Source organism: Rhea pennata, chromosome 6 (assembly GCF_028389875.1).
Source record: "Rhea pennata isolate bPtePen1 chromosome 6, bPtePen1.pri, whole genome shotgun sequence".
Lineage (NCBI taxonomy): Eukaryota > Metazoa > Chordata > Aves > Rheiformes > Rheidae > Rhea > Rhea pennata.
The window spans coordinates 40,021,755-40,041,924 of record NC_084668.1 but is presented as its reverse complement, the minus strand read 5'-3'; the positions used below and the strand labels follow the sequence as shown (position 1 = coordinate 40,041,924).

The following is a 20,170-nucleotide window of genomic DNA, read 5'->3' as shown; positions in this document are numbered from 1 at the left end:
AAGTATCTTGGCATTATGAGCTGCAAACTGATTAACACAATTTTCTTGCTCTGTCATGCTTGGGTCAAATTCCCTGAAACCCAGGGCAAATTCTACACCATCTGTTTCCACATCTGCCATATACATTGAACTATGTATATATAGCACAAGAGCATGCAGCACAAGACAAATTGTCCTACTTCTGTGCCATCTATCATTCCAGTTTAGTTCTGTATTCCTTAGAGGCCCCTTTAAAAATACGAAGAATCTTAGAAATTTATTTCTCATTTTCTGTTAAATCACAGAAGCCTGAACAGCAAACAGACTGTAGTATTTTATATTCTCTAGGTAGCACTACTCACCATCCCCAGAAATATCATTTCCTCTTCTCCGATTTTCTCTGTTTTCTTGGACTGGATATATCCACGCCAAATCTGAGTTGTAAACAAAACTCTAATTAGATAAATAGGTCTTGTTACAGCTTCCTTTACAGTGGCAGACACAGGAAAAAACAAATAGAGGAAGGAAAGGCACAATATACAATTGAAACTATTACTCTTCAACAGGTTGCCATCTGCTACATATTTTTTTGAAATAAGTTCTGAAGTTTGCTGTCCCCTCACACTGATGCATCTAGCTTCTTAACGCAGTACTAACAGGGTTCAGAAAGTATTTAGACTGAAGACTTAGACTGAACTCCCATTTTCACCAGGCTGAATTGGCTGAATATTCGCATAAAGTTATTTATGTGTAAGGACTTTCTTTAGAATTTAGCAGAGATCTCCCTTTCTCATTTTTTTTCAGGATTTGGGATGAATTCTTTCCCTGGAGACCACTGTAAAAGGCATGAATTCCTTGAGATGCCCTGGATTTCAAGGGGATATCAGAAAGAACAACTGAGGTCATAAAAAGGGGAATGGAAAAACAATATGTAGGTTATAAAATCACCCTGCATTGCCACTGCAGGATTGTTCCCACTGATCTTACATCTATGGTTCTGTCTCACTACTTTAAGTGGTTTAAAGATGTATTTTACCTTACTAAACAGCCTGAGAGAGATCCTTTTAGATTTTCTCATTCCATGAGAGAAATCGTTTCTCTCTACTGCTGTCCTTCTGAACAAAATGTTATTACTTAGTCCTACCAAAACTACTGTTCTGACACCAGATTTCACCTTTTGAATGCAAGTGGCAGCATCATGTGGAGTTGGACCCATCTTGTCCTGAAGTTTAGCTTGTCTTTCTCTCTTCTCTTCAAGGTAGATTTGCTTCATGAACGTTGCTCGAAGACGGCCTTGACGAGCCCGTTCTGCAACCTGGATTGTTTTAATGGCTTCTTCAAAAGCCATGGACTTGACAGGTTTCTTCAATGGCACAGCCAGAAGTGAATGGACAAAGCAGAGTATTAGAGTTACGATCTAAAACTGTTCCTAAATCCTGATTTGCATTTTGTTAAGTCTACCTGGGTTAGCAAGTGAAATGACCAATGAGCATTTTCTGGAAACTTTCTAAGACGAAACGTCCCTATCACAAACAGGAGAGCTTTTTGTCCTGGTACTATCCTGCACTGTCTTGAAAGTTTACTAACTTGGGAGAGACTTTTCTGAGGACTTTGAGGAGAAAGTGAACCTGACATGTTGATGTCATTTCTACAGCACTGTACTTAGGCAGATGACAGAGCTGGGCCAGCACAGGGTGGATGACAGATTGAGAGGAGACATGCTACAGCTCTGAGCAGCATCCCTGAGCGGCAGGGAAATCCTAATGCTATAGTGGGAAACAAGAATGATTCTATATGGCTTATGCTTTCTGCTGAACTTTATCTACTTCAGAAAAAAAAAGGCATAAAGAACCACAGGGTTTTGTCCAATAAAAAATTCCTTAGGCTATGGAATATGCTCCCTTTAATTCTCCCCCTAATTTCAGAAGGGAAATGTTTCTGGACGTACTGCTGGGCTCTCAGCTCTCTTGCTGAATGAAACGACAGGCTTTCCTGGGCCAGCCCGGGTCTGGTCAGCCCAGAGCAGGTAGAAGAGCCTTAGGGAAAAATATATCAGGAGCAATGCAGCAGGAGAGAGGGACTCTCCCTTCTCACTCCTGAGAACTCTTGCTATCTCCTCATCCTCCCTGTGGAAAGGCTGAATTATTGTCCTTTCCTGATACTAATCCCAGTATTGGAGACAATTCACATTTGATGCTTATATATATATATATATATATGTAAGCGTATACACTGTGTAGAGCTCACTATGCTACGTTTTCAGCAGGGCTTTCTATATCAGAAACAGAGATGGACAAAGGATCTGCAGAGCAGACACTTCTGCTGAACTAACACTGTTTGTAATGTATACTAGATCACTTGTACCAGCTCTGCCACAGACACTTAAGAATACAGTGGTGTGGTACTACCAGTCAGGACTTCCTGAGTGTAAATACCGCTTGCTATGATGCATGCGCAAGTGCTAACAATCCTCTAGCAATCCCAGCGGCGGTATCTGAGGAGGAAATCGGCAAGACAAACCGTACTGCAAGCGTAGCATAGGGCAATGGACTCGTGTTCGTGTGAGATTGTTTCATTTATGTTTACCGAATCCTATGCTTCTCTTGGGACAGTCTGTCAAGGGAGACCTGGATGCTGCTAGAGCGCAGAGTGCGAGAGCCCAGTGTTCTCAGGTGAGCTGGCTGCATACCAGCCTTGTCTGTAACCGATGCCAAATGAGGGGTTGAGAGCAAAGCTGAGGGAAGACATAAAGGCTTCATAACATAAACTGCTGAAACACAGGGTCTCCACGGAACCTCCACAGACTACCAGGAAGTGCAGATAATTTACCTAGAGATTTACTACGGAGGCTGAGAGGACTGTAGCTGCCCGTTAAAGTAATCTAGCAGAGAGCATCTGCTTTGTCTGTACAGGCTTCCTCGTTCAGACTGGTGCTGTTTCGTCTCCTGGGAACCTTCCCTCAGTTACTTAGTGGGACTGATACTACCACGTATGTAGCAGGGCAGGAGAATTCCTCCAACAGCACAGTTGCCGAGTAGAGTTCAACGGTCGGGGTAGGGCAGCGGTTTGACTAAGTGGTCCGATCAGAACCATCTCTCACGGCTATAACATCAATGAAGCTAAGTCATCCAGACATGTAGGCACAGTTGTTTACTTCAGGAGGTTAGCAACCACTGCTTGCAGGCAGTATGCCATTTTCAAAAGGTCAGAAGTATATCAAATCCAGAACAGTCTTCACTCAAATGTACTTCTCTGTAACGACTTTTGCTCTGCCAAAACTCAATTTTCTACCCCTCCTAGCAGCTGCGGCTCTATAGCTGTACAGAAGAGACTGCAGTCATTGTTCAGAGGTTATAAACAACTGAATACTAATAGTCATGCTGATGTGAACTCTGGGTTTTGCCTGTTTCAAATCCTGGTTCAGTAAAACTTAAACCCAATTTGATTTCAGCAGGACTAATTATGTGATGAGAGTCAACTAAGTAAACAAAGCATGTAAAAAACTTAGCCAAAGTACTGTCCTTTCAGTTACACTCATACACAGCAGGCGCAATTAATTTCAGTCTTACTCAGACTCAAGATGTGACTGGGTGTTGGTAGATATAAAAAAGTCAGTGTTACTCCCTGTCTGTGCCTTATCTGTAAACAGGATTTTATTTTCTAACTACTGTCAAACACTTTTCATTTTGGCTCCTGTGGTCAGACATGTTTGGCTATGGGGAAAGAGAGTCGAGCAAGTTAGTGTGTATGTATGTGGTACACTTACCTGTGTTTGCAATCCAGCATTGAATAAAATCTGAGCAAGGAATTTCTCTCTCTCTTGCAAGACTTTCAGCTTTTCTTTAATAAAATACCTTGGGATAGGTATTTCTACGTGTTCCTGGGGGAGAAAACAGTCATAGGTTGCTTTCTTAGAACTGCGTTAAAATCACATTACTTATTAACTGAACACTTTTACCATGTAATTAAATTGGACGGAGATTGTTGAATTTTTTGGAGTGTTAGGGAATTTGACCTCTGTAATGGCTGCTGTGCTGTTACTTTGCAATTACTTAAGGCCTAATTCAACAACAACAAATAAATCAACCCAGTTTCTGAACCATGGCAGCCAAGAAATCTCCCTCTTCATAATGGCTCAATTATATTATGGAACTATTAGAACAATTTGGCAGGGTTGCCAGTAATTTAAACATGATTTCCAAGGACCTGAATACCTCTGGCTGTATGATCATGGCATTTTTTATCAATATGAAAAATAAATCAGCTGTATTACTTTTTTTGAATGATTATAGGACCCAAACCAGATAATTCTGTTCATCTACAAATACTACTACACTGGCCATGACTACGCTATCTCACCTCTCAAAATCAAAGGTGATTAGAAACGGCTGTCTATATAAGAATGCAACTGAGTCACATTTCTGCTGATTTTTTTCCTGTAGAATTTCACTGATGTTGAGAAATGAAAGAAGACACAGACAGATAGGGAAAAGTACCCCCAAAGTTCATATGCTGCAAATGGAATAATTTGTTCTTCATATTGAAGACCAGAGACAATTCTTCAAAATAGTTTCTGGCAAGTACAGTTCTTGGGGGGTGGGGGGAAGCTCTTCATAGGTTTAGTTCATACTGGTGCCATAGTCCTAATATCTTGTTTTGTAAAAGCCTAGAATATCTGCTTAAGTGAATGGTTTACCTTGAGGGATAGGGGGAGGGAAGCAGTAGAGTTACACTGTCATGCTACTGACTTGAAATTGCACAGTCAAGTCACAGTAGGTTGTCTTCAGGTACATGTGAGCACTTGGTCCTCTGGGACAAGGTTTGACTCCTTGGCTCAGAGACAGTCAAAGGATTTGATGCTGTACCACCATTGCTTTCTGTGCTACCAGCTATGGAAACTGGCGTGCTTTAACTGGCTCAGTTCTGGACTGACTTGGTCCTTTGCAGCCTAACTGACACCTCTAATGTGGACAGATACAGTGAGCAAAGGCAGGAGAAAAGCACTTGTATGTAAAGAACAAGCACCACTCCTGCCCTGATACAGGCACATGGCAAATGTGCTGCTTATGAACTCGAAAGCCTTGCAATTTCTAGAGCAAGAATGTGCAAGGAAGGCTGTGCCAATGAAAACAGCCCTTGTGAACCGCATTGCTACTCCCTCCAGTTGCACGCTGCAGTCCAGGACATCCCTATTATGGCAGCATAAGGAAGCTTCCCAGCGGGACTGTGTTTATCCCTGTTGATTTTATCAATGCCGAGGTCTGGTCTGGTCAAGTTTCTGTCCGTATGTTCAGCTAAGCTCTCTGTTTGTACCTTCCAAAATATTGATTGTTGATGGAAATGATCTTACGTTACACTGAAGAGTGAAAAACACTCTAGAATGGATTACAAACCTGGCTGCCTTTAAATATAAGAAATCAGTGGTTTGTCTGGTCATCCCTGCAAAGGGTGAGAAACCTATTATGTTTAGTCAGGCAGCAGTGCAAGTCAGCCAGCATAGGAGTGGTGAGTATCTGATATCTAACCTGGGCTTTAATTTCAATCATTTCTGGAGCGTAAATGACTTACTCACTGTAAAGAGGAGATACCTGTAACATCGGGGAAGGGGTGAAGACTACTTCTCTTTGCAATCACTTTATGGGGCCCACACTGGGGAAAAAATAGGCTTGTGATATTTACCTTTGAAACAAATTGGCAGTCTTTTAACCAGTCTCCATTCCCTGTGGGATTTGTGTATCCAAACACATTTAAAATTAGACTTGTGAATGAAGTGATTGAGTGTTGGAAGGCAACCACAGAAGAAAAGCAAGGCACAGAACTGCAGATGAAGCTTGGACTTAGAGTGATGTACCAGAACGTGCAGGAAGTGTTCTGCAATATCATCTGTAAGTTGTAACGTGAGATAGCACTTCTCAGCTGTGCTCCCCATTATAACCATGCTGTATTTTAGCCTGTCATAATTTGGTGAGAAGGACGACTGGAGACATTGCTTCTTAACAGATTCTTTAAGAAACTGAAGTTGTCAAGTACTGACCAATAATTTTGTTTTGAAACCAACACTCTGCGATTAATTTATAAAAAGTCTACTCAAATGCGTGCTCTTATCTACTCTGGAGAATAATGTTTTCTTTTAAAAAGTCCAAAATACTTCCAGTGCTTTTCTGTGCTAGGCAGGTATGTCGTGCCTTCTTAAAATTAAGGTGTGGTATAGGAATTTGAATTTATGTTTGTTTTTTAGTAGGTGTCAGGCATTACTTTTCATACTTGCCAACTTTTCTTTGTGGGTGGATTTACTGATAAGTCATGCAAATAGTAATATTTAATGATTTCAAAATATGATTTGAAGGATCAGTTTCTCCAGAGATATATTTATACTTTCTAGTATGCACACTCATAATTTAATATAGTTCTCTGCTACAATTTATATAGCAGGTGAAGAGCTGACTGAAATTAATGGTGACCATCGTACTAAATTTGCAGAATAAAATACACACGCAATTGCAAACAGTAATGTGTTTTGAAATCTAAAATTAATGCTACAATGATATTAGGCGATTTATTTCACATAATAACAGAGGTCTGTAAAACAGCAGTAATTTCAGCTTCAACTCTAAATTTACTTTTTCCTTTAGAAAAGCTGTTATCAGTGGTACCTAAATTTGACAATAGGTGGAGCTGTCTGCGAGAAAAGTAACCATCTACTACTTCTCACATTGCTTTTAGAACACAACTTTCAAGACTTTGCCTTACTGTTATATTCATCTGGTTTAGCAGGCTATTCTTCAGGGAGGTGCATATGCATTAGGCAGTCCTTATCCCTGGACGTTATATATGTTAAATATGCTCCCAGCTCCTGCCTGTTTTGCAGTAAGAGACTTGTCTCAGATTTATCACTTCGGTAATGCTTACTGCTAGCTACTAGACCAGACTATGCATGTTTCAACTTTACCTGCAATCTCTGGAAGAGCCCTGAGGTCAAGCTGATTGACAGTGAAGCAAAGGACAGACTGAAGTGGACAGTAGCTGAGTTATCAGCTGCCTATATTCTATCTAATCCTATACTAAAATCGGGCAGAGTCAAGCCACTGTCATTAATCCTGAAGCTGGGTAGACTAACATTACTTCACGTTAGGGCATAACAGATCTATGAAAAAGATCCCCAGAGCCTGCCTGTGTTGCTAAGCAGGAATGCAACACACTGATCATGCAGATCAGCTTTTGGAGTCTTGCTCAAACATATAAAGCTCATTATTGATCATGTGCATTCCAAGGAGTTATCTTTAATAAAAAATGCCATAATTACTGATCACCCAGCAAACTACCGGACAATCAGGAAGCCACTTGGTGCAACTTCACAGACAGTAAATTTGACTGCCCTTAGGCAGTTAGGCGAAGTTCCTATGCTGAATTTGCTCATAATAGAGGTAGACCTACCGGCGGAAGCTTTAGATCTTGTAGGATATCATCAAAGTAATGATACTCTGAATTCTCCAGTGTCACCATGTCATTTTTCAGCTCCAGGATCCGGCCCATCACACCTTCTAGCACTTGCCGAATTACTAGTCGTTTTTGCGGGTGAACAATTTGATCGTAGGCTGTCTCCAAGTTACGGAAGATTTGCAGGTATTTGATATAGGAAGTAGCTAACGTTTTGAATGTTGTCACGTGGTCCTGCTCTGGCTTGGGGGACTTATCTTCTCTCTCTCTCTGGAGTAGGATGTTGAGGGCTTCTTGGGCATCCACCCACATCTTATTGTAAGTGCTAATTGAAAAGAGAAGCGACTATGTTAACCAGTATGAAAGCAACAGCACACAATGGTACTAGGACTCTTTAAGTGAGTTTCTTAAAAATGCAAGCCATTTAATTTGTAGAGGTTTTAACTAAAATACTTGTTATGTCAATTAGCAAGAAGCTACACCTTTTCATAGTTTTAAAAATAGGAATCTTAAGATACTGTTTTATAACAGAAGCTCAAAAGTTAAACTTCTGGACTTCATGCAGAAGAGCAAAGAGCTCTGTCAAAGAACAAAAGCATGAAGCACGAGATTCAAGGCACTGCAGAGCTGACTGTGCAACTGGATGACCAATACTTGTGATTTTAAAATTGACATTTAATGCTTTTTCCTCTTCCTCCCTTGAGGGGGTAATGGTTCCAAGAAAACATTTATGGTTATCTTGGTATGAAATACAAGAGTGAGCTTTAATTACATAAGGTCATGCTTGACGGGAAAGGTAACACCTCTTATTACAACAAAAGGTATTGCTAGAAAAATGAATAAACTCTCAGGTAGCTAAGTCCTTCCTTAAGTCTGAAACAGGTAGAGGCTTTCAAGCTAATTTGAAGCTGGGAAAAAGTGATCCAAGTTTCATTCAGTTGTGCCAATTGAGGGCATAATTTAAAAGGAAAGATGGGTCTTCCTCCTGCTTAGGATGGAGGAAAGTATACTTTAAGCCTCAGTGTGTTTAAGCCTCAGCCTCAGTGTGACATGAGGAAAAGTTGAAGTTTCTGAAGAGTATGCTGCTTTTCCCCCATTTTCTCTTTCTAAAGTGGTTGCTCACTGCTAAATGTGAGGTTAGGTCTCTAAACTGTGCCAATGCTAAAGCATAGCTGCGGGTGCTATTTCAGATACGAACTGAGGGAAAGGATTTAGGGTGTCTTCCTACTGAGGCAATTGTTGCTTTTCAAGCAACTGCTACATGTCAGGTAAAGTGGCTAGAGGGCTACATGAAATGGGAAGTTTCACCCAAGGCCAGACTCGCACAGCGATTCTGCTGTTTCCTTAGGGAGTTCTGTTCTTTTGATAGGAGTAGCTGGAACTCTGATGTCAGCATAGACTGGCTGTCAATAGATTTATTTTCATGGCAAAGGCAGTACAGGGTACTGCGGAAAATCATCCTAAAGGAGCAAGAAATGGACACTACGCAACGAGGCTTGTATTCAGAGAACAGCCCAAACAGCAGGTTTGGCTCTGGAAGGTGATAAAACCTGTGATAGTTAAAGGTCACTTTAGGTCGTGTTTTGCTTGGTAACCTGTCCTTTGCTAAATGGAGGCAGTCTCTTGGAAGCAATGGGTTTCAGAAAAATCGTTAAGTCTTTGAAAATGCTTCTCTAACAGCAAAGCAACGAAGCTGCTTCTGCAGTGAGACTCAGTTATGCTGGGAGAAAAATAATTTCTTTGTTGCAGGAAGGGAGAATAGTGGGCAAAGGCAACTGGGAAAGCTGAGTTTTGTTCCTAAGACCTAGCCTTCCTCAGGTTGTTAGCCTCAATGGTGAAATCTAGGCCCATCCACAGGCTTAACCTAGCTACTGCTTGCTGCTCCTAGAACCTCCCAAGGAAGGAAGGAAAGCAGCGGTGACCTGTCTGAGCAGTGCTGAGAATGTGCTTGTGTACTAATTCTGACTAGAAGACCTGAGCAGCTGTTAACCTCTGCTCACGTTTGATAATAAATATGTAAGTTGGAGCTCTGTCAGCTGATCTTATCATTCTCAATCTCGGAGTACAGAATGACCTGTTTCCCCAGCAAGAGAGACCGAGGAGGGTAGAGGACAATACTGCAGCATACATACAGGCTCACACCCTGCCTTGAGTGCAGTGGGTGGGAGGTGCGTGCTGTGTGTCCAGGATGCTAACAGGGGTGTTGGGACTCATTGGAGCAGTCAGCAAAAACACTAACAATCTGAACCCTGCTATTGAATTTGCACAGTTAACTTTTTCAAGTGCGTATTATGCTTTTCAGCTGACCTGGGTTTCTGCAGGATGCAGCTGGTCTTGCTTTTCCTAATGCTTCTGCAGCCCACCCAGGTCTTTCCCCTTCCTTTTTTTCCAACTTCATTTACATCCCATTGCACTGACTGAATCAGTCAATTGCAGCAATTAACCCAGGTGCAGGAGATAAAATAAAACCAGCAGAGTGGAGAAGATTGGCACAAACAAGACCACCACTAGCTTTGACCTAACAGCTTGGCCAGTTGATCAATGGGAGTTTTGTATGCTTTCTCTAAAACCAGGACTTGGAAGGACGTATATGGATGAGATTCACTGGGTAGACCAGTGGAGAAGGAAACAATGCGGTATTGTACTTTCTTAGCTATGCCTACCCTATAAATTTGATAATGGGGATGTTATAAACCTTTGAGCAAGTCTGGCCCCATAGTTTATCCCCACAACTATACAGCTGATTTATGAACAGCGGGTATCCTCGGGCTAAAACATTTCAAACGCAGGTTATTGCATAGAGACAATAAGCTGTAACGCAACAAGAAAAGACTCCGCAATCATGCATCCTAATGTACAATAACCTCTCTTTCTGCCTGTTCAGACTGAAGAATGTCAAGTGATTCCCCTGCTGAGCCAGCTAATATCCATTTTCTTTTTATATTTTGAATGACTTTTGGAGGGGAAGGGGGAATCTAGCCCTTTGGAGTGTGTTAAAACAAGGCAATACAAATGGAAGGTAATTGTTTCCATAAAGCATTAGTTTATCAGATAAAAAGAAGCTGATTGCAATCATGTTACTATGGGTCTAATGTCAAGACTGTGGATATTATGGTATTTTTGTCATTTTTGGAGTGCTGATGGTCTGTGTAAATGAGGGCACGGAAAGGACTGATCTACTGCAAAATGAAGTATTAGAGTAAAAGAAAAAGGATGGGAAAGACCGATATGGAATTGCTAGGGCTAAATTTTCACCTGGGGTAAGTTCATAGTTGTAGCAACTTGTTGCAGTCAGGGTGGCTTGCACCTTTGGAGGATCTGGCCTTCATGCTTCAGATTTGCTAGCCAGGTGAATGAGAATAGCAGATGCTTGATAGTGGGATACTGCCAGCAGAAATGTGATTTGAGCAGCTCTTTGGATCACACTGATTACAGACTAGAGGACGTAAACACAACTATTTGTTTCCCTTCTCTAAAATAGGATCAAAATAATGATTTTAGGTTTTTTACCAGTATCCAAATGGGAGCACTTCTACACTAGTTCCAAGGATCAGATGTGCTTTGATGTTTACAGCCCTTTTCAGAGGGTCTTGGCAGAGTTGCTATAATCCTGAGGAGCCTTGCAGCTTTGGAGGAGCAGTGCATGCGAGCCACAGTTGGCCCCTCAACATTGTCACATCTTGCTAGTAACTCATGAGTTCAAAGGTACTAGGAAGGAGTAATCTATATGATCAAGATTACGCATTAAAAGTAAACGACAGGACTGAATGTCCTTGCCTGTTAATCAGACAGCATGTGGCCCCTACATCACTATTTGAGCTTTACCCTATTTGCTCAGTTCATCCTCTGTGTTAAGTTGTAAACTCCCTCAAAATCGTTTCCCTACACTGAACAGGGAATATGACACTGTTCGGAATGCACTTTTTATTTGCTGTTACTGTTCATTTTGTAGGTTTGCTCCTATTCTGTGAGCTGCAGCAGAGATGGGTAAGAGAGAAGGCTACTGTGGCCCTGCTCCTGTTCATCTTCAGCCATAGGCTTAGCTTCCCCACAGCCAAAATACTTTCTGCTCTTAAAACTGAGTGCCAACCTGACCTCCAGTGAGGCCAACATGTGAAGCTAGAAGACTCGGGGCATCCAGTAGACTTGCCTGCAATTGCTCTTAGCAACACAACTGCACGTAATTCTTCAAACTGAAGGGAGGCACAGGAGGAAATGTGAAGCTGCAGAGGATGATTTGGAGAGCAAGCGTACTAGTGGATTTAACCAGCATGACTAAATGTGATTTTCCTACTCAAGACGTAAGACCATTAAGTTCTGTGAAAGAAAGAAGTCTCTCTGCATATATTGTATGTGCAGCAATATAAGTAATGCTGCAAATTGTCATAGCAACTACAAAATAGGAGTGTTATCGGGAAAATCAACAACACTGTAATGGGATGAGGAAAAAACACGTAAGTGAATTAACTCCAGAGCCCTCAGAGTGCTTTCTGGCAGCCTTATAGTTTTGAGGGAAGGTCAGGGCTTTACCTCCTAGTCAATGTCCCTTCCCTTCTCATCACTCCCACGAAGTAAAAACAAAGTCTAACACAAGAATATTCTTTGCTGTAGTATGACTTCTAGCTTGAACTTCATTCTTATTGCTCAAAATAAAGGCTGATCTGTTTGTTTAGAGTGAGGTTTATAGGTGTATTTTTCTGCTGAAGTTATACAATAAGGTGTTTAAAATTCTGCCAAATTATATATTGCTTCATTTTAATATTCCAGGACCCTCTAATGGTGCATTTTTGCTTGACCCATCTCTTCTTATACTTAGATAAGTCTATTGTTTTTCAGTACAGTTGAGATTAGTCTGGGTATTTGCATTGAACCAGCTTTGAGTCTAAAGCACACACTTCAGTACAGCAGTGATTTGTCTTGAGCATGGAAATTGAATCTCAGATTACTCTTGAACCATTAGTGGAAGGTGGCATCAGTGGGGTTTTCTGTGTGTGTGGATTTTATTTGTTTGTTTTGCCAAAGTGTCTTGGGGTTTTTAGCTGGTAAAGGGAAGTGTGTTTTCTGTTTTTGTAGGACGTGGCATAATTTGCATTTCAAGCTTTGTCTGTCTGTAGATTAACGTATGGGCAGAACTCAGGTTTCCTTGATGTCTGTTTTTTCTGTGCTGTCCTCTGAAGGCAGAAGTATCTCAAGCTCTCGCACTGTGTCCAGCCCATGTGAGCACAGTGCGGTACTCCATGGGCCCCCGGAGAATACTACTGGTTATTCTGATGGAAGGTCAAGTGTGAAGAGATGGAAGGGAAAACCCTTCATGTAGAACAGGGGCAGCTCTTTCAACCGTGCACAGGAGTTTCAATATTAGGTGATTGAGTGGTAAGTCATCTGTGTTTTAAATCATATTTCTGAAGCATCTGCGCTGCCCTTGCGAACTACTTGCACAGATCAAGTCATCAGGCTTGTGTGGAGTCATGGAGCAGACAAGATGCTGCGGTGCAAGGCCGCAAGCAAGCGAGACGTGGGCCGAGCGAGAAGGAAGTGTGTGCAGGGGCCAGTCCTATGGGTCTTGCTCCAGATACGTGAGGCTTGACAGGTCTGCCATTGTGCTAAGCCCTGGGCAAACAGGAGGGAGGGAAACCCTGCCTGGCTGCATTTGTAAAATAAAAAAAACAAGAGACAAAGGTTAGGAGGGGAAAGTGAGGCCCTGGGAGGAAAAGGGACTTGCACAAATGCTGCTGCTTTGCTTTTCTCTCTTAAAATCACCAGACTTAAATTGATTGGTAGGTTTATTTGGGTCAGCCAAACGCTAGATCCTCCACAAAAGCATGCTCAGGTGTTTTTGTGGTGATAGCTAGGCTAAACATGTTGCAGAAGTAACCCTCTTTTTGTTTTCTGCTATTATAGAAAAAAAATTTTTGGGGGGGGGAGAGGAGGCAAAGGATACAGACAGAAATAGAGACTGTGTGGCCTATAAAAATGAAAAGCGAATTGACTTGAATGTCTGAACTGATCCCTGTTTAGAAACCTTTCAGTTGCAGGTGGGAGCAGTGTTTACTTGTGGTTCTGAGCTTGGTCGGGCCTGCTGGTCTTGCTCCTAGCATAAAGCTGGCTTTATAATTATGCCTAACTTAGCTGCTGGTGGTGAATGTAATTTATTAGACGACTTCTTTTGCATGCTTGCTCTAGCCAGTGACGTTTTGCAAAGTTAGAATCTTTGGGAGAAATTAAAGGATAAACCTCATTGGGCTTTGGTTGTTACTGAGGAAGAAAGCATATACAGCCTGCTGGCACTGTTAATGTGAACAGCCCTATACTTCTGTCATCTCCAATTTCAGTCTTTGGTACTATGACAGAAAGTGAACAGGGGATAAAAGATTTTTGTGGCATAAATGTAATGGGAAACCACAGCAAAGGCAAGGAATCTCGCTTCACTAAGCACTGGCTGTAACACTGCACCTCAATAGTTGTCAAGCACCTGCTCTAGCCCAAACTCACAATGCTGATTGGAAAAAAAAAAGGCTCTTTTCTTACAGGAGGGCATTGAGCGGGTGCACAAGCGGTTAAGGTCGGGGAGACATTACTGTAGGCTCCTGCTTAGCGCTCCCAGGGCCACCCTTTGGTCCATCAGGCTGCAGCTCACTTGTCGTGGCTGGGGGCTGCCCTGCGCTTTCAGCTAAGGGCGGGCAGCGGCACCTTCCTCTCCTTTGCCGGCAGTGTTCCCCCTCGCTAAGGAAGTGTGAAAGGATGGGGAACGAGAGCTTTAGTAACTTGCATCCAATTAGCTCGTAGCATCGCTGCAGGAGATACTGCAGTAAGCTAGGTTTGTTGAGAGGGTGAACGAGAGAGAGAGAGAGCTTAAAAAAAAAAAAGGCTGGAGTAGAAAAGAACCTACTTGCTCAAGCATCAAGCAGCTTTTGCCTGTCTCACATTTTACTGATGGCACTGATGTTTATTCCAGCATTAACTATCCTTTATCTGTATGTTTTTTTCTTTTCCTTGGAAAAGGACAGAGCAATAACTCACCCAACTGTCAGCAGTTCCATGCATAGAAGGCAAATATGTTGTTTGGGTGCTTTACCTCTGCTAGCCTCCCCATCAGGAGGCTTTAAACTCGACTAAACTGAGAGCTGTCTACTCAATTTCTCTCTAACTGTAGCCTTTCTTTCACTGTTTTCTAGCACAAGTGCTGCTGGGATATTTCCAATTACAATGCTTTTTCCCAAAGGAGACAAGGTACCAGTAATGTACAAGATCTTTCTCTACCTGCTCATTAAGAATGAAGGAAGGTACAGGATGGACTTGAAGTTTGGAATCTTACCTGTGATCAGTCTGATCGCCTCTGTTTTGCAGTCACCAGGGACGGAAAAAGAGCAAAGATGAACTTGTGAATGCTGGGGAGATGTACAGGAGAGAACGCAATAGGAATGCCCAGGAGGGAGCTAATAATTGTGGTGTTTGGATGGAATTTGAAGAATATAGCCTGGGGCCACACTCTGAATGAGAGGATAAAAAGAAAAATTCAGCAATCACTGAATGAAGCTGGGGCCCTACAGGGAGAAAATAGGACATAATCACAAAATAAGAAACTGCATCATAATGCAGCTACATAAAGTGGCGGGAGGAATGGAGATTGCATTGGCAATTTCTTATACTTTCAGTGCTTGGTTTTGCAACCTTAATTTTCTTTAACAGAGCTTTGGGGAAGCAATATAAAATACATAGCTCTCCTTTGGTTGTTTTTGTCAGAAACAGCAGGGGAGATGGTACAGAATTTGTCTTAGATAAAATCAGTGGTTAAATATTTAGTCTATTTGTGACATGAGATTAAATTTTAAAGTTTTTATTTTTTTTTTATTAGCTCCTTGGTAGCAGTGGCAAATGTCTTATAGCTGAGTAAACCTTGGTACAAAAGGTTGCTGTGCTGTGACTTAGCTTTGAACATGTCTGGAATATGGCTGTTAGGGTAAGTCATGAAATTACTGGTCAAGATCCTACAGGTCAGGTAAATGGTAAAGAAATTCATAAAAGAGGAGGAAATGCAGCAGGAAAACATGAAATGCAAAAACATCTATGCAAATCTGTTCAGTGTCTGGAACAAAAAGTACATCTGTATGCAAATGTTAGTCATTTGAGTACTTTAGGAAGCGGGGTATGTCATGCACTTCTTGCAGCAAATATAATGAGCGTGCTCTCTCACGAGTACTACAACTGTCCTTAGAAAATGTCAAGCATATCTGAACATGGCAACTTTCTTTTTGCAGCCTTTGGGAGCCTACTGGCCTTACTGAGTGCTTTCCAAATGTCCTATCTCTAACCTAATTCAAAGCTTACTACATCAGTAGAAAAATGTGCTTCCACAAACTTTAGACTACACCTCCATTAAAATCACTGGGCTGTAATAGTGAATGCTTCCTGTAAACCCTTGATTGCAAATACGGAAATCCCAGCCACATAGATTACGTGTGCTGGGTGACTCTGCTGCAAATGCTGCTAATCTGACTGTTTTCACTTGTGGTGCATGCAACACAGCTGCCCTACACACACACACACACACTTAGTAAGTCTGGCACGTCCAACTGCCTGCACAAGACACGCAATTTATCTTTATGTGCATAGTAGCTGCTTTTCCAGATGTCTGAAAAGCAGCTGTTTACCTCAAACACAGAAAAAGCTGTGCTATGTAGCAGTTCTACATAGGACACAAAGATGTGACTGTAGAATATCTGAAAAAGCTGAACTGTAGATGTGGCTGGGACTTACTGATGTGCCTCCCATTTTGCAGGACTGAATTCTTCTTCCACACGATATTGGCAACATAGGCAGCCATCCCCATTTCCAGTATTCAACAAACAGGGGTTGGTTGCCTGTTTTTGCCTAAAATATTTTTGCACAGAGCATCAAAGTTTTCTCATGAACCCCATGTATTATTAGCGCTTTGCTTCATTGCCTTCAAGTAAGGCAGTCTGTGTTTTAAAACACTTTTATCACGTGGCTTCACAAATACTTTTATTTTACCACGACTTATGGTATATAGCTAGGTTAATCTCAGAACATATTCACAACCACACAGCAGTAGCCTGAGTAACTTAGAAACAACTCATCTGTACCTTGGGAAAAAAGATAACCTAGGACAAAAGCAAAGCATGCTCCTATTTCCTCACTACTCGCATTGATCACTATTCAGCCCTGTGCTGGGAAGGAATGTAGAAAACTCTGAACAGTAAGCATTAAGAGATTATGTCTCAGATAAACGTTTATGAACTTACCAGCACTGACAGCCCCAATCATTTTTAAATCATGAAATTAAACTGTTAAGGCTGTGCATATTTAGATAAGAATATTAGTGCCTCTTATTTTCACGATGGTTAGGGAGCACTTTAGATTCACAGTTTTTCTGTCTCCCTCTCCCTGTCCCCACTAGCTTCCAAACAACGCCTTAGATTCTCAGGTGGTAACCTGAATCCAGTTGCTGTGGCTATAAAGAAAAGTACAAATTACCCAGGAAACTGAGCACACTGATTTACTGAAGATGCAGAATACAGTAAAGAAAACTATCCAGCCTGTTGCTTAATGCAAGCTATACAGATGACCTGCTTGATCAACTGGTGTTCATTCAGTCTCAAATTTACGAAGGACTGGCTTGGCCTAGCTATAAACGCCATACTGTGCACTGCTACAGAGTGACTAGACCAAGTGAGCTAAACGGCATCAATGTCAAACTGCAGTTTCTGACCAACAGTGCTACCTTGTTTGGAAACAGAACTATATGTACTGGTGTGCTGTGGCAGACAGATGCCTGTTTAGTTTATATGGAATTGCTGCTCAGTGCTGGCAATGCTACAGGAAATAACAGAGCTCTGTCTCTATCAAAATTAAACTGTGTTAAGCCAAACAGTTGAAACCTAACTATTTTGTTGCCTCACTCGAGTTGACTCCTTTTGTGTTAATCCAGCTCAAGTAGGAGCAGCTGTACTTCAGACACTCAGTAGGAATGACAGGCTCTGAGATAACTCTCTCTGGAAGAGGTCAAACAATCCACTTCTGTTGTTTAATTGTTTTAAACCAAGCAGTTGAGATTAACTATTAATTACTTTGTAAACTTCCCTTAACTGAGTTACTAGGCTGCAAAACAGATGTAGAGCCCTATGGGGTGAGGCTGGGAGGTAACCAAACCTTCCTCCCAGCTATGGCTGCCAGTGGCTGGTTCCCAGTACTTCGATGGAGCCCACGCACCACCTCCTCTGCTCTCAGGGAGCCCTTTATTTGTTATCCCTCTTCCCTCAACACTTTGCTGAGCCAAGAAGTGAGGAAAAGGGAGCTGCCTGGCTGGAAAGCAGTGGACTTGGTGGCGGTAAGATGCTGGCAGCAGCTGGGGCAGCAGTTTTCAGGTCAGATCTAGAGCACACAGGAGAGTGGTAGCATCAGGGGTGAACCTTGCCTAAGCTTTTTTTTTTTTTTTTTTTTTTTTTTTTTTTTTTTTTTTTTTAATGTACTCCTGTCCTGTTTTTAGTGAACTTGAGCAAGCCACATCCAGCACAGGACTGGGAACAAGAGCTGCCTAAAACAGGGCTTGGCTGCGCCTTGGGTTTGGCATTGCTAGAACGGGACTAGGAGGGAGCAAATGGCAAATTATGGTGCGATAATGTCACGCAAGGCTTTTACAGTAAGGTTCCCAATGTTGTGGTGCCTGACTTTAGTGCTTTCTTAGTATAGTGGATTGTATGTAATAACAATACTTCAGGAGAAATGAGTATGGTTTTGTTACAGTGCTATAATCAGTGTCTCGTTATTGCAAATAAACTTTTAAAGCTTTATATTGTGTTAAAAGCATGAGGAGCTCGTTACAGAGAAAAATTGTAGGAGCAAACTCTTGTTTATAAGAGAGGGGAAGAAATACTTTTTGCAAGCAGAAAAAGGCCTAGCCTGTTATGGGTGGGTGATGCTGGAGTACAAATAATATTAATATTGGCCTAAATGTAACGGAAGTGATCCGATGACTTTGGGGGGCTGAATCTCCCGCTCTTGCAAGGAACCAGCCGCTCCTTTGAAGACAGGGGCCTTTTTGGGTGCTCCATTTCTTGTTTTATTTTCTCACAAAACAGTGATTTCATTTATCGATCCACACCCGTATGAACTGCAGCGGATTTCGATTCCTCCCTGTAACTCGTTTATTATTTTTAATGTGTTTCTCTTGCTGTCTAACCGCTTGCACAAACCAGAAGGAGAAGTGACTAACTTTGTGTGTGTGGTTGGGGGGTGGGGGGGGAGAGAGGGAAGCTGTAGAAGGGATGACCCACAGAGCAAAGTAAGCTGGCGAAACCCCTCCAAGAAAGGCTTTTTTTCCCTTCTCTCTCCCTTTTCTTTTTTTTTTTTTTTTTTTTCCCTTCTCCTCAGGTGCTCGATTTTCAGTCTTACGCCTCGCAGAGGAGGGGACAACGCGGCGAAATGAGGCCGCCGCGGGCTGCGAACGCAGCTCGTCGCTGAAGCCTTGCAGGGGGCCGCGCCCGCGTAATCGCCTCCCCACGCCCCGCACTCACGCGTGAGACATGCTGGCGGCGCCTCCTCCGCTCGCCCCTCGCCGCTATGCCCGGCCGTTGCCGCCCGGCCGCGGCCGTTGCCGCCCGGCCGTTGCCATGGCGACGCGCGGCGCGGCCTCGGCCGTTGAGGCGAGGCGGCAGCGCGTCCACCCCCCGGTCATGACCCGAGCGTGGGCGATTCCCCTCTCTTTTCCCCTCCGGATTTATTTCAATTAATTCACATTTTTCCTTTTTTTTTCTCCTGTGTAGCTATCAAGGCATGCATCTCTGGTGCTTTCCCAGTGACTTATTACTTAGCAAATTTTTGTTTCTTTTTTTTTCCCCCTCTGCAACAGATGGAAATCTTTCCCTTATTTTTATTTCCTCCTTCCGTTACATCTCCAAACTGTGCTCATTAAGCAACTATGTACGCAGAGGGCGGCTAGGAAATGAATTTATGGGCCAGAGACATTTATCTCTAATGCCAAAAATGCAGCACACACCTATTGGCCCATAATCACTTGTAGCTGGATTTGCTCATTTTTTTGCTTCCTTTTTCTTTTTCTTTCTTCTTTCTTTCTTTCTTCTTTTTTTTTTTTTTTTGGAAGCCCCTCAAACGTGTTGCGATGCAGCCCATAAAATCGTCCTGAGAGGCTTGGAGCCGTCGTTTTGTGACGGGCTGGTGGTGAGGCTTCGACGACCGCTGGGTCATCTTGTAAACAGCGGTGAGCCGGCGGCCGAGCGAGTCCCCGACGCCGCAGTGAAACTGGAGCCTGGAAAAACGATCCTAATTTAGGGCATGTATACAGAGCGGGGGGGGCATTCTTTACGAAGGGAATCCTCTGGTGCTCTGCAGCGAGGGAAAATAAGAGCTAGCGAGAGAGAATTACAACACATCATTCTGGGGGGAAAAGTATGTACTCCTCCAAATAGCGGGTGGGGAAAGAAAAAAGAGCAGAGCTTGGGACAAGGAGTGTTTGCCAGTGATCACATTTTTTACCATAAATCTTTGGGTGTGTACTATAAATCTCTCTTTCTTTCCCTTTTTCTCCTTTTTTGGGGTATTTGAAGTCTCAGCTTTTGTAATCGTGAAAATCTTGGCTATGGGGTTTTGAAATAACATTTCTAGCCCCCCCCCCACCGGTTTTGGAGGGCAGCTTGGAAATAGCAACCTTGAAGATTCAAAGCTGTAATGTAAAGACTCCAAGGTGAATTATTTTCCAAGCTGTTGGGTGGTTATG

The 20,170-nt window shown here is 42.5% G+C and overlaps 1 protein-coding gene across 1 annotated transcript in view; it reads right to left on the bottom strand.

The window, feature by feature from the left end:
- The window catches only part of IQCA1 (IQ motif containing with AAA domain 1), a 108,202-nt gene extending 89,222 nt beyond the window's left edge, over nucleotides 1-18,980 (bottom strand). Inside the window, exons 1-5 of the mRNA XM_062578813.1 lie at nucleotides 18,951-18,980; nucleotides 7,414-7,741; nucleotides 3,740-3,859; nucleotides 1,154-1,342; nucleotides 342-413 (exon numbers count right to left, since the gene is read on the bottom strand). Coding sequence (XP_062434797.1) covers nucleotides 342-413; nucleotides 1,154-1,342; nucleotides 3,740-3,859; nucleotides 7,414-7,741; nucleotides 18,951-18,961 — 720 coding nt within the window. The 5' untranslated portion in view covers nucleotides 18,962-18,980. The remainder of the gene's footprint in view (nucleotides 1-341; nucleotides 414-1,153; nucleotides 1,343-3,739; nucleotides 3,860-7,413; nucleotides 7,742-18,950) is intronic.
- Between the last annotated feature and the right edge of the window lie 1,190 nt (nucleotides 18,981-20,170).